Source organism: Stegodyphus dumicola, chromosome 8, assembly GCF_044657685.1.
Source record: "Stegodyphus dumicola isolate Sdum_Otavi_A_Nest chromosome 8, ASM4465768v1".
In the NCBI taxonomy this organism is placed as follows: domain Eukaryota; kingdom Metazoa; phylum Arthropoda; class Arachnida; order Araneae; family Eresidae; genus Stegodyphus; species Stegodyphus dumicola.
The window spans coordinates 65847837-65861354 of NC_140775.1; the positions used below are offsets into that span (position 1 = coordinate 65847837).

A 13518-nucleotide genomic window follows, 5' to 3' on the forward strand; every position below is an offset into this window, starting at 1 on the left:
AAACATAATCCTAAAAATAGGTATGCATAATTAAGGTTTCGATTGTGTATTTTAAAATGTGCTTACTGGAATGTAAAAGCATCGGCTTTAAATTTCCATTAGAAGAATAATAAAATTTAAAGTTTTATGCTTAATATTCGATTGTTAGCTTGAGGTGACAGAATTCGTAAATATCAAGAAATGTGTTCGAGTAAATATCGATAAACTTCAAGTTTGTATGTATAGAAAACTTGCTAATTTGGCAATAATATACCAAATAATGCAATACTTCGTCTTCTACGTCAGGCAGTATTCTCCATAAAAGCAGATTCTATATATAATACTTTGCACGGATTCATTAAAATGTTAATAAAGGAACTTTATTCAAAATTCTCAGGGAACTAGATTAAAGCTTTTATTGTCCTTTAAAACATTTAATATATTCACTATGTAGAAGAAAGCCAACCCAGAAAGAAGCAATAAATAATATGGAAAGACATTCAGATTGCTTCTTTATTCATTCTGCCTTTGATGTTTGAGGAGGATAAAATAAAATGCAAAATTTAGCTTAAAGTAAGTACTTTGAAGATCATTTCTCATTATGCATAAGTGAAGTTTGCTTTTTTTAACAAGCATAATGAGACGCATCTTAGCCATCAGTGTAATAATACAATTTTTGAACAAAATTCACGTCCATGTATCGTCTTGTTCATATCAAAAGAAGAGTGCTGCATTTTTTAAGGCAATATTAAAAATTTATCTACTGCTTTTTTATCAGATAGCCTCTAACACAACATTTAAAATAATGATTGTAATTAATATATAGATATATATATATATTATATATGTATATTAATTATACAAGGGGAAAAATCTTAAACTAAGAAATTTTAATATTTATTTTAAAAGCACTAAAAAGTAAAGGCTACATATATTTATACATGCATATATTTTAAAAGGACTCAGAACCATATGTATATATATATATATATATATATATACATATATTATACACACATACATATATATATATATTGTAACATCGTTGCTATGCTACCAAGATTATAATGAGCGAGAAATGCGAAACACCTCGACATTAAAACGTCCTCGCTTAAAGGTGTGAAAAAACTGCGCACGCTAAAATGAGTTTGGTATCTATTTTTTTAATAAAAAGACTGTTTTTCACTAAAAATGGTGTATGTTCTTTGACAACTTCGTTGTAAGCAAGATATATCTCTATTTGGTGCCAAGCGGTGGGATCGTTATCCACAACAGGGGAAAAGCAAATTAGGCATTAACCTTTGAAGAGGCAACATTCATTTGGTATTTTATTACATGATCATAATTTGTTTTGAGTGTTCAAAATTTCATACTTTGGTATAAAGAATCAGATGTAGGTTTGCTAGAACTTAACATGGTACATTATCTTGATGTGGCACCTGAAGTGGTTTTGGCGAATAAGAAAACTATCAATATGAGGTCAAAAAAGTGTATGGACTCTTACGTGATTACGTGAAGGTAACTGGAAGGTTTAGTAACACGGAAAGATAATTAAATGAATTATCACGATTTAGTGAAGTTTTGAAGAATCATCCTCATTCCATGCAGTTGAATATATCATCTCGATTCATGAAGGTCTGAGTGGAATCACTCCGATTCTATACAGTGTTAGCCAAACCATCAGAATTCAGTGAAGTTTTAAAGAATCATCCTGATTTTATACAGTTAAATGAATCGTCCTGAATCAGTAAATAGAATTAATATAATAATAGTTCAATAATTAGAATTTAATCGCACTGATTCTATGCATTTTTAAATGAATCATCCCGTTTTAGTGAACTTTTCAAAAATCATCCAGATTCCGTGGCGTTTTAATAGAATCTTTGTGCAAATCCGCAGATTCTGTTAAGCCAGAGGGCACAGAGACTTGCCATATTTATAACTTCCTTTCGCATTCATAATCATTTAAATCGGGCTTAAAAATACCACATGTTCCTTCAACAAATTAATTTCACAAATACTTCAAGGATACTGTGGTACGTACGCTATTCCCTATCTGGATTACATAGCCATACTCTCTAATGACTGAAGTGATCATTTAAAAGATCTATACTGCCTGCTGCAAAGAATATCTTACGCCAATCTTAAAATGAAATCGTCAAAATACAAGTTTTCTCGAAATCATGTCAAATACTTAGGGCATACAGTGGGATACGGTTTCCAAACGCCTGTGGAAGTGAAAACAGAGGTAATTCTGAAATTCCCCCAACCCACTATGAAGACTCGGTTGAGAACATTTCTTAGATTAATGGGATATTGCGGGCCTCATATCCCCAAGTATTATGTTGATATCAACACTTCTCACAAATGCATTGAAGGAGAAGACCGAGAAAAGACATGTTAACTGGATTAAAGAGTGCGAACGAGCATTCCAGCTGTTAAAAAATTATTAACCAGGAATCCCATGTGATTTGCACCTGTTTATAGAAATGAATTCATCGTACAAACGGATTCGTCCAACATCGGTATAGAAGTCATTCTTTCGAAAAGCGGTGATTTGAATCAAGAGCCCTGATTTTGCAATTAAGGTACGCGGGTATCATTTTTGCAATAAAAGAAATTGCATCATATATGGACGGGCAAAACTTCAAAATCGAAACCGATCACAACGCCTGGTGTGCCAAAATAAGAATGCGAACTCGAACCAAAGATTAGCCTTAGAACCTTTAAGTTATTTATTGCTCAAACAAGCTGAATAAAAATGGGCTGAGTCATGTCGAAACGGGCAAAACATTATGAGTTAGAATGTGATGGCTCCCATCCCTCTATTAAGCATATATTGCGACGTATATATGTATATTATTGAATCTCCCAAGTTCTTGCCTCTGGGGGAAATTCCTGATTGCACTTATATGTGAACTGTCTATTGGTGACACTATTATTATAATTATTTTTATTGAATGCAATAAATTTCTTGAACAAGTATCTTTCGAAGATGTTATTCAAACGGTAGATATCTTTACATCTTGTGATTGTGAACCAAACCAATTGTGAAGTGAACTTTCTCCTCGTCTCAACTCAAGAAACGTTCTTCCGGAGGGGGAAGGAATATATGATATATAGTTGTCACGCTGTTGCTACACTACCAAAATTACAACCATCAAGAGATGTGAAACATTTCACGACTAGAATATCCTCTCTTAAAGCTGTGAAAAGGACGCACATGCTAAAATGAGTTAGTTATCTTCAATTTTTGAAATAAAAAAAAATGTTGTTCGTTAAAAGCTGTACTTCCTTTAATAACTTCGTTACGTTACAATGTATATATAGATACATATATAGATATGTAATAATTTTATTTAGGCCAGCTATTATAATTTCAGACGGATTGTCTAGGGTATTTTCATGAAAATATTGAATGATTTTAACAACAAACCAAATGTTTATTTTACTAATTTAATATCTTTCCAGTCCGATGGTTCTAGATTTTAGATAGAATAGAAATTATACAATGAATTATAATGAATACTAAGCTCATCACATTTTTTAACATGAGAAGTATTCACATTCTAAACAACTCTGGTATGTAGGAAAATGTTTTAAAGTATTTTATTTTTCAGCTCATAAAAGCATCTTATTGTTTAACAACTAATTAGAGAGAACAAATTATGGATAAGCTTACTACTTTCCGTCAGGTTTTCTCAACTAAATTCATATTACTTATGCCACGTTAGCTGAAATTTCGATTTTTTAATGAAGAATGCGATGATAGTAGATAAAATAGTCATTCTTTAGCAATCTTCATATGTGTTATTTCTCTAGTAAAATTTATTTCCTTTCATCCTACGTATGCAACGAAACCTGGTGAACCTTTCTCGAAGAATATCGAACACGATCAAGAAATGAACTTAAAGATAATATCATAAGACATAGGATAGACTGGAGGTACTAAACATAATGAATTCTAGAGAATTTCTATAGGCATTGTTAGCGCAGATCCAGCAAATAAAATTGCATCTAAATCTTCAGATTCCAATATAACACCTTGAAGAATGCAAAGTATGCCTTTGCAAAGTATAAATCTTTTGAAATGTTTCTAAAAAGGATTCTATATAAATTTTGTACCATATGTTGTTAGAAAAATTTGCTATTATCATTTACAAAAACTGCCAATTTTCATAAAAAGTATGAATCAGATGTATCATGAATTAAATGCAGTTTTATGTAAATTACTGAATATTAAGTAAAAAAATTAATTTAATTTTTTTTTATCATGAAATTAATTTAATTCTTCTTTGTCCGTATTCGGCAACTATAGTTATTAATATTAATATTTTCGTGCAAGGAAAAGTAGCCTTCATCTGCCCAAAGGATATTCAGAAACCAATGTGGACCATTAGCAACTATTTCGATGCCCATGTGGCGACTTTTCTGAGCCTATGAAATCACATGGCTGTAGCGAATGCAGAAATTCTAACTTCTATAAATAGAAGTATAAATTCACATACACTTGTATAAATGGAAGTATAAATAACGCTTGTATAAATTCCAACTTGTATAATTTCATCACACTGTACAAGATTCACAAGTACGATTAATATGATAGAAATATGATTCTTGCAATCTCCAGAGCATTGTTAGCACCGTTCATTGATTGTTTTGCCGTATGGCTTTTAATGGCTAATGACTCTCAACCATTACAACTATTATCAGCAGGGGATATATTGAATACTTGGAATTATGAAACACCGTGGAATGAAGCAAATGTTTCTTTCGTTAAAGTCATCCGATGGGTAGTAAGGCAATGCAGTGTGATATCGTAAGAATCATAATTTTTAAGTATAAATTCATGACGTGAAATTTAGTATAAACCGCACCCTTCTGTGATATCTTGTTCATGAGTTTTCTAAAGCATAATAACGTTTGATGCATTTGTTAATGGTTCATAAATGGTTAGTACTGGAATATTGTCATACATAAATTGTTTTCAAATAAACTAGGTTGGTGATCATCACGACTATGTCTGACAATCGTCCATAGCATAACTTTTGCTCATAGAAGCCTGCTTATGAGCAAAGGTTTCGAATGTACCTTTCGGCAACATATCAATATCCGAAAACTTAATATTTTCGTAAATTGAAACAAACGTGGTTAAAAACTTTCTGTACACACGAGAAGAGTAAAAAACAGAACTTTTACACCTGGAAACTGCGTATCACCATTCTTATACGGATTTTTCAGGCGGCAAACATCCTTCACATTGCTCGATTTTTATACGTTAACAAACTGACATCACCAAAGTGAAATCTAATCATCGATAGTTAGCATTACGTAGGATTTTCGCATGGCTTTAATGAGCTCAGAGATCGCTCAAAAGAGAGATATGCCTATGGAAGTATTTACTGATCATTTCTTCGTTTTAATTTGAACTTTCATATATTTTGAAGGAATTCCTCGTATAACTGAACATTTATTGCGTATCAACTGTCACCATATGCCCCTCGGAATACTATTTCTAATGCTCATATCGTTAGTTTCAGCAGATGTTTCAAATTTGGGAAGTTCTGAGTTCATGTGTCTTACATTATAGACAGATGCTATTAGGTTCAGATATATTGATGCTCCATTTGATGGACAACTTTATCGCATTCTTATTCGTATGCCATCCAAAAGATCTTTTCGAAACCACACTAAAGAATGGACTTTTTCATTTCACCTTTTAGAACAAATTGTTCCTTTCGTTTAAGAATTTTTAAAACATATTATGATGTTCAATGCATTGGTATTTTCATAAGCGCCTAGCACTGGACATTAGCATACATAATCCGTTTTTCATTTGACCTAGGTTGGTAATCATTATGACTTTGATTGACAGTCACACTAAAGTAATGTACTTGCATTACTATATCGTTGTGATACTATATACGTATATAAATATAGAGCACAACAGAATTCGTAGCTTATTGTTAATTCGTATCTTAGGCAAACAAATAAATTTATTGTAGTTAATACTGTTGATTAGTCAGCGTTTAAATTTGCCTCTATCAAATGACATTGCCTTCGTACCGACGATGAGAGTGTAGCTCTTATTGTCACAGAGAACGGTTTTTAAGGATATCGTAACATTTTGTTCTTTCTTAACTCTTTCACATCGAAGTCGCCCCAAACGCCGAAACATTCAGACATCGGCTGGACGCCCGAAACGCCTGCATAATTTCCTACCTAGTGCTTTCCCCCATCACGTTACTGCATTACTCATTGCTTTTAACCACTGATGACAGGAGTGAATATAAACCATTTACAATTATACCAGATAAGCGCGCTCACAGCTAGACTATACATGAGTTTTTTACTGCAGGCTTTCAGGTAGAGATCAGTTTCTCATTATGGTGATATTCTTTGGCTGCCCCTGTTCCCTGGTTTAACGAGTGATGTTTCTTGTTATGTGAGTATCTTAAGCAATAAATTTCCCGAACACACTGAGTCTCAATATTTAAACATAAGGACGTATAAAACTGATGTTACCATCAGTCACCATTACAAGTGATGGGGCGCTTCCTAAACCCTTTAGAAGAATATGTCATACGACGAGGTCGCAGGAATGTTAAAGGCCATTTTATATCTGCTATTTGGCAATGAGAATAAAAAATAATAGAAACAGCCTTTCTCTTCTGGAATGATTTTTATTGATATGCTATGAATTCTGCCGCATCCTAGATATGAATATCTTATATTAAAAAATGTGAAGAGAAAAAAAAATGTGGCATGGATGCACTCAGCTGATCAGTATTTATTAACGTTTATCAATGCTTTTACTCGAACCATTATGTAAAGTTTCTGATTAATTTACGAGTTGATTTATTTTGTCAAATTTGCAGCTGATTGTTTCCTTGGTTAAATCTTTAATTGATATTATTCATTTATTATTTAACTTAATTATTCTTAGTTTAGTCTTATCTTTAAGTCTCAAAATGTATATACAACTTAAACGTTGTATTTATTCTCTCTGCATCAGTTCTACCATTCTCATTCCTATAATTTCATAACGTAGCGAGTTTCAAGCGCTTATTCGATTCATTAGATAATCGCTGATTCATTAGATAATCGATTCATTAGATAATGAGCTTACTAGTTCTAAATAAATTTCCAATATGTAGTAATTTATTAACTCGTGGTAATTGATACATATGACTATATGATAAATAACAAGCACATAATAATAAATTACCAAGAAAAACATAAAAAATAAGGCCTCCCTGAAGAGAAATCGACATTATTCAGTACTCTAAAAGCTAAGAGTATCATATATCCCTAAATTATAACATATATCCAAATATATATGAAAGCCTTCCGTGTTAAAACATTGAAAATCATACAGTAAATATTTTCTGCAAACTACTTTAAACTCGGGGAGATTTATTTGGAGCACTTATACTGCTTAAGGCAAGTTTAAAGCAAACTTTAAGGCAAGGTTTGTCTACTGTTATCTATCACGTAACATTTGAAAGACATGATCGATGACATTAATGATGGTTTAGAGTAGATTGTCTAAATGCTGTGACCATAAATGTGTATCGAAAGCTATACAGAAGTGATGCTGTCAATCCGAGACTTCGTGCAGAATGGCTGCTGAAGAATTTCACGAATCCAGAGATTCAGTTATGCCTTTAAAAATAAAAAAAAAAAATGAATGTAAAGAAAAATCTGTTTCTCCAAACTAACAGAAGGTCAAGAAAATATATGAATTAAATGATGTAAAGACTTTATGAAAGTGCCCAAACAAGCATTGAAATCATTAGGTTATGTTACTATTAAAAAGAGACGGAAGTTTCTCAGAATAAGCAGGGAACCAAGCACCAGAATGCATTATGAAAACTTCCGGAACTATCAGAAACAAAACTTTGCCTTTCTAGAGGTCTCAAGTGAAGACAATGTTAATTTACTTTTAGGATTCAAAAGCTATTCATGTCGAATTTGGTCTAGAAGGTTCATATGTAAACTGGAAGAATTATATGGAGAGTTTGTGGAGGAGAATTGTTAGAATTCCATTTTAATTCCGAGAGCCAGAAAGTTCCCCCCCCCCGAAAAAAAATTATCCTCCTCACAAAATCTTACAAGAAATGAACAGAAACTAAAAGAAAAAGGAGAAGAAAGAAATTTCTATGAATTAAGATCCCCAAACACTTGCATTCTTTGGATTTGTCTCCATGCAACCAGTTGCTTTGACTTTATGAAAATGAGATGTTGATGAAACAAGTATACAAAATGCACATTGATGTTGAAGGTCATTCATTTTACCGTAATGAAAGTCATTAAGTTCACTCTAGAGACTAATCTATCGAAATCTGTGTATCTATACATTTTTTAATCGTGTCCAGCATTCTGTTGGTGCAAACGAAGCATATTTTAAATGCAACGTTGAATTTTTAGACCAATAAACGAGATTTTGTGCTTTATTTAAAAAGTTCATTTTCCTTTTTATGCACCTTATGTTAACACCTGCAAAAACATGACATGCTAAATGGCTCAACAAATGCTTGGTTACTGAAAAACTCTCTTGCTATAGCAATATTTATTTAATTAAAGAGCTTGTTTTTATTGTTATTTCATTTCGCTTTTCAAAAAAAATAAATAAATAAAATAAAAATAAAGATGGCATCCTATTTAAAAAAAAAATCTGATGTGTACACCACATGACTTCCTTGTACGGAATATTAAATTATATGCATTTTTTCTTGCATTTCATTTAAACTTATTGGATTGAATTAAATATACTTCGCCGACAGCGCATAAACCACAATAGAATAAATGCATTCATTAAAATTCACTCTAGTATTTGTTTACCATAGCGACACTTTGGCCCTAGATTCACTTAAGAGTATTATATTTCGTTCATATTATAACTCCTAATGCACAAAATTTATATCATTTAAAGAATAGAATTATCTAATCGTTGCCACATGCTCTATTCAAATACTATAATAAAGCTAGAATGATGTATAAGAGAAATTAAGCAAACAAAACAGAAAAGAACAGTTTTTCACAGATGATTGAGTATTTCTCATTCAATTAATTCAGTTCTCACTTCGCGAGAAGGCAAAAATACATAAAAACTCAAAATATCTATATTAGAAATTACGAAGTAAATCTTAAACACTTATTTCCTCGAAAAAATTCCAGAAAGGATTAAGCATGATTTAATTGGCAATAATAAATGAAGGCGTTATGTTTGTTGTTGCAAAGCTTAGTTTCTCTAGATTGGCAACAAATCCATTAGTCTGCTGTTTCAAATGCAAACAATCAATGACCGCCGTAAAAAAAAAAGGTTTAGCGGCATTAAACAACTTTAAAATTGTTGATAATTCTAAAACTATTGCACACAGATTTACTAAAGGCATAAAAACCTTAACCGGAAGATAAAAACAACATAATTCAATCATTTTAAAGCAAAAAATGTACAATTTACAAACATATACGAGTAAAACTGAGATCACTGAGCCGGGTAACAGAGTGGATATATATATAAATATATTTATATACGTTTGGTGCTGCCGTTTGTAACCAAAATATGAGGTGGACATCCACATGTTATAGCAGTCCTATATACAAAATTTCAACGTTCTGAGGCTACTCGTTTTTGAGTTATGTGAGATACGTACATACGTACGTACATACGTTCGTACGGACGCCACGACAAATTCTCTTCAGAATTAATTTAAAAACAGTTTTATAATTTTTTTGAAGGAAAAGAGTATTTTATTCTGTCCTTACATACATATATCATACAAAAACATCGTTAAATTGCATTCGATAGCGGTCAAAATGGATATTTTTGTTGAAATATGCTGCCTGAAACTTTTCGCGATTACAATACTTTCTTTTTACTTCGTACAAGGAAGTAAAAAGAAAAGAGTTTGTTGCAAAAGCAAAAATAAAAAGATCGTCATTTGGAAAAACGTTGCTTTTTTTTCGTATTTAGACAAGTTTGGCCCAAAATTTATTAAAAAGCGTATAAAAATTAATGATTATTTATTAATAAATACTTGAATTCTTGCATTTGCTTTTTAATACGCTTGAGAAGGATGGTATTGTTTTTAAATAATTACCATAATTACTAGCATAACTGAAGCATCTCAATTTTCGTCATGCAATTAAAAAAATATTGTCGAATTTCGAATATTTTCGCATTTAATATTTTTCAGATTTACTTCATGAATTAACAGATACCATTTCTTGAGTTCTTGAACCTCCATTGATTGACTCGCTGATTTTAATTAAAGCAAGGTATACGAGAGTTATCCGTCAACGAAAGAATACCTTCGTGGAGGATTTTCTTAAGAAGCCGAGCTCACAAAGAATTGGTTTGATTTGGTTTATTTGGTTATGGAAAATAATCGATGTCTATCTGTCTAAAGAGAGGGATGCCTTAGTAGAAGGCGTTCTAAGGGAAACCGCCAGCGGCTTTACCACTCGGCCGCTGGTGGGCTTTTATACGCAAAGAAAACAACAGATTTGGTGTAAGGTTATTTGTAAAATGGGAATAATCTGAAGATTCCGTCATGTATATGTAGTTTACATTTTAAATCTTAGAAACACTTAAAATTTTCCCATTTTCCTGTTCATTTTATGTAACGTTACCAAGCTATTTATCATCCATTGAGGTAAATTGCCGTTCCTTGGGAATATTGTTATTCAAAGTGCCGTTAGTTCTTTATCTGATATTTCAGTTCAAAACTCTGTGTTTCTTAACGGAATGATAAAAGCAATATACGTACTTATCTATATGTGGTGATCTGTATTTAATATATTTAATAGCATGTAATGTTAAATATGTATGATATGTATTTGATAGTTTTTGAAATCTAATGTGCGTATGTGCTAGTCATATAATTTACAAACAACTGATAAATAATTCTTATAAATATTTGCTCTGTAAGTATAGTTAATGAAAATTATGTCTGGCACCATATATCATATACGCTTTTGTGCAAAAAATTTCGTTTCCACGCCATCTAAAATGCGTTTGCCATAGGTTCCACTATTATAGCTATGATTATTTTTATTTTAACCCATGAATCAGGAAATGAATAACCTTTTTTCTTCATAATTTAAATTACATAATATGTCGCCATTCTTTCCAGTTCTTAATATAAAAGCTAAAAATTGTTTTATATATAAAAACTAATAATAAGCATGTAATATTTATATTGCATATATAGTACATTATATTAATGTACCGTATCTGAGCTTTGATTATTATTTGCAGGCAGACAGAAATGACAATAGGGATGGTATAAGTTTCGGAAGTTTGGATTCTAGTGTACTGGAACCAGATCTTCGGAACCAGACAAACGTCACAGCTGCTGCGACAACTAACAACAGCCGGATAAAAGTGCACCCGCAGGCCACCAGCACCCATGATAACACCAGTACCAGCACCCATTACTCCGAGTACAGACAGTACCACCAGACACCAGCTGTGGAACAGGCATATATATAAAAAGCGCCAAAATGTGGTCCGCAACAGGATACTTCATATACATAAAAATCTTACGTTTTGCAGTAGCAATTATGTTTTGCTTTTTGCTGGTGGAAAAAAGTGAAAATAAAAAAGAATCAGTTTTCGTGACATCCGGCAAGTGCTAACAACGTCCCGGATGTGGCATCCTTTCCTTTATATTGCAATTTCCGGATGTCTTCGTCCCACCCTTGTGTGTGTGTGTATATATATGTCTTGTAACAATAAACTCAGATACCGTTGACTTGCCTGAAAAGCGGGATCTTGCACAGTGTTATGTTGCGACCAAACATAAAGGACTGTCTTTGTTGGACATAGTATCCTCTGCCAAGCAAATATCTGTGAATGGAGAGAGAATTCAACATGTGAGTCACGTTTCAAACACATAACTTTATGACACAGGAGTATTGATTCATTTCATTATGGAAAAGGTATTAGTTGAATATGCTACTGACTGGTGTGAATCTGATATTTTAGATTGATTTTCCATACAGAAGCAACTTTATCTCATACAAACCTGTCGTGAACATGGTTCACGTGTCGTGAATAGGAAAGGCAACAAATAGCTGGTGGAAAAGATTGATTAATGGAGAATATATTTAAATGGATGTATGCGCACTGCTGAATAAACTGCCAATTAGATTTACTGTTAGCACACTGGAAATATTGTTCGGAGATTCAGAAATGGATGGCATAGTGATTATGCATATATTGTAGCACAAGCGCAATGCGCTATGATATATTTATGAGTCATTGTTTGATTCGTAATCATAAATTTTATTTAAACGGTCAATGTAAAACAATAAACTAGAATTGGTTGCTAAATTTGCATTATTTTTCTGCAAATTCAAATAAAATATAAATGTTATGAGAAATTATAATTTTGTAATAAAAAGGCTTAAGTTTTTGTAACAAATATGCTTTTAGTTACCGTATTGGCCCATGTATAAGACAACTTTCATTTATGAAGGTTGTTTACAAAGAAAAAAGAAGGGTTTGCATTTAAGACGTTCTCATAAACTTGAACATATTCTATGAGAAAGCTTATGGTCGGAATGTAATATTTTGCGATAAAACTAATTAAAATTTTATTTTGAGATAAAATTAACTAAATGTGTTTTTAACATAAAATTAAGGAATAAATGATAAATTATCCTATTAATTGTTTTAAAGCTCAGCTCTATATATATTAAATCCCTATTTGACAGCAGAAGACCAGAAACAAACAGTTTTGTTTAGGCATATGCGGTTAGTAAGCTAGTTTGAGAATTAGATTTTCAGCTGCAACATTTCACTCTGAGGATCAAAATGTTGTCCGTAGCATTCTTTTGCAAGTAGCTTAACGAGTCAAAAGCAGGATAGAGAATGGAATGATTAAGAAACCTTTTCAGCCAATACGTAGCAAAGATCTTATACGAGTCTTCGATTGCAGCTGCCAACTGAAAATTGTAATCTGACTGGATAAAAGGAATTACATAAAATGTTGCAACTAAGCAGATATTTTATTTATATTTATTTATTTATTTGTAATTTTTCCATATTTAGACTTTTTTTATTTCCTGTCATATAACATATATTTGTTGCGTTACACGTATCAAGTGTAAAATACTTCATAATTTAATAACATAAAAATCAAAACATAAATCTTAATTTGTTAAAATATTTACCTAAAATGGATGAAAATTTTGACTTTGCGACAAATTTTGCTATTTTTTTATAAATCAGACTTTAAACTGCTAAATGTATCTGCATCGAAAGGATCAGTGTGTCTATTTCTAAATAATCTTTGTGCATATTTCATTCTAGAATAAGATAATTCACCAAACTATTTTAATCCAAAACCTTTTAGCGACATTTGAGCATGCTTATGCATAGTCTTGTACTTTTCAGGCAGGAACTTCCACAATTTGGAATGCTCCGCTTCTTCTCTATTTTCTTTAAAATAACGTTCAAATTCGTATTAGTTTTCAGTTCAATGAATTCATCAAACATCTTTATGCATAGTCTTGTACTTTTCAGGC

The 13518-nt window shown here is 31.8% G+C and overlaps 1 protein-coding gene across 6 annotated transcripts in view; it reads left to right on the top strand.

Moving 5' to 3' along the window:
- Positions 1-12322, top strand: part of LOC118196169 (irregular chiasm C-roughest protein-like) — a 396134-nt gene extending 383812 nt beyond the window's left edge. For 2 of the 6 annotated variants that reach the window (XR_015042596.1, XM_085821919.1), the window contains one exon: positions 11246-11381. Coding sequence is in view for 2 of the 6 variants with exons in the window: in XM_085821918.1 (XP_085678044.1) it covers positions 11246-11479 (234 nt within the window). In the remaining 4 variants the exon portion in view is untranslated. Of the gene's footprint in view, positions 1-11245 lie in introns of all 6 variants that reach the window. The other 4 variants (XR_015042598.1, XM_085821918.1, XM_085821921.1 and 1 more) reach the window with 4 other exon arrangements.
- The last annotated feature ends 1196 nt before the right edge of the window (positions 12323-13518 follow it).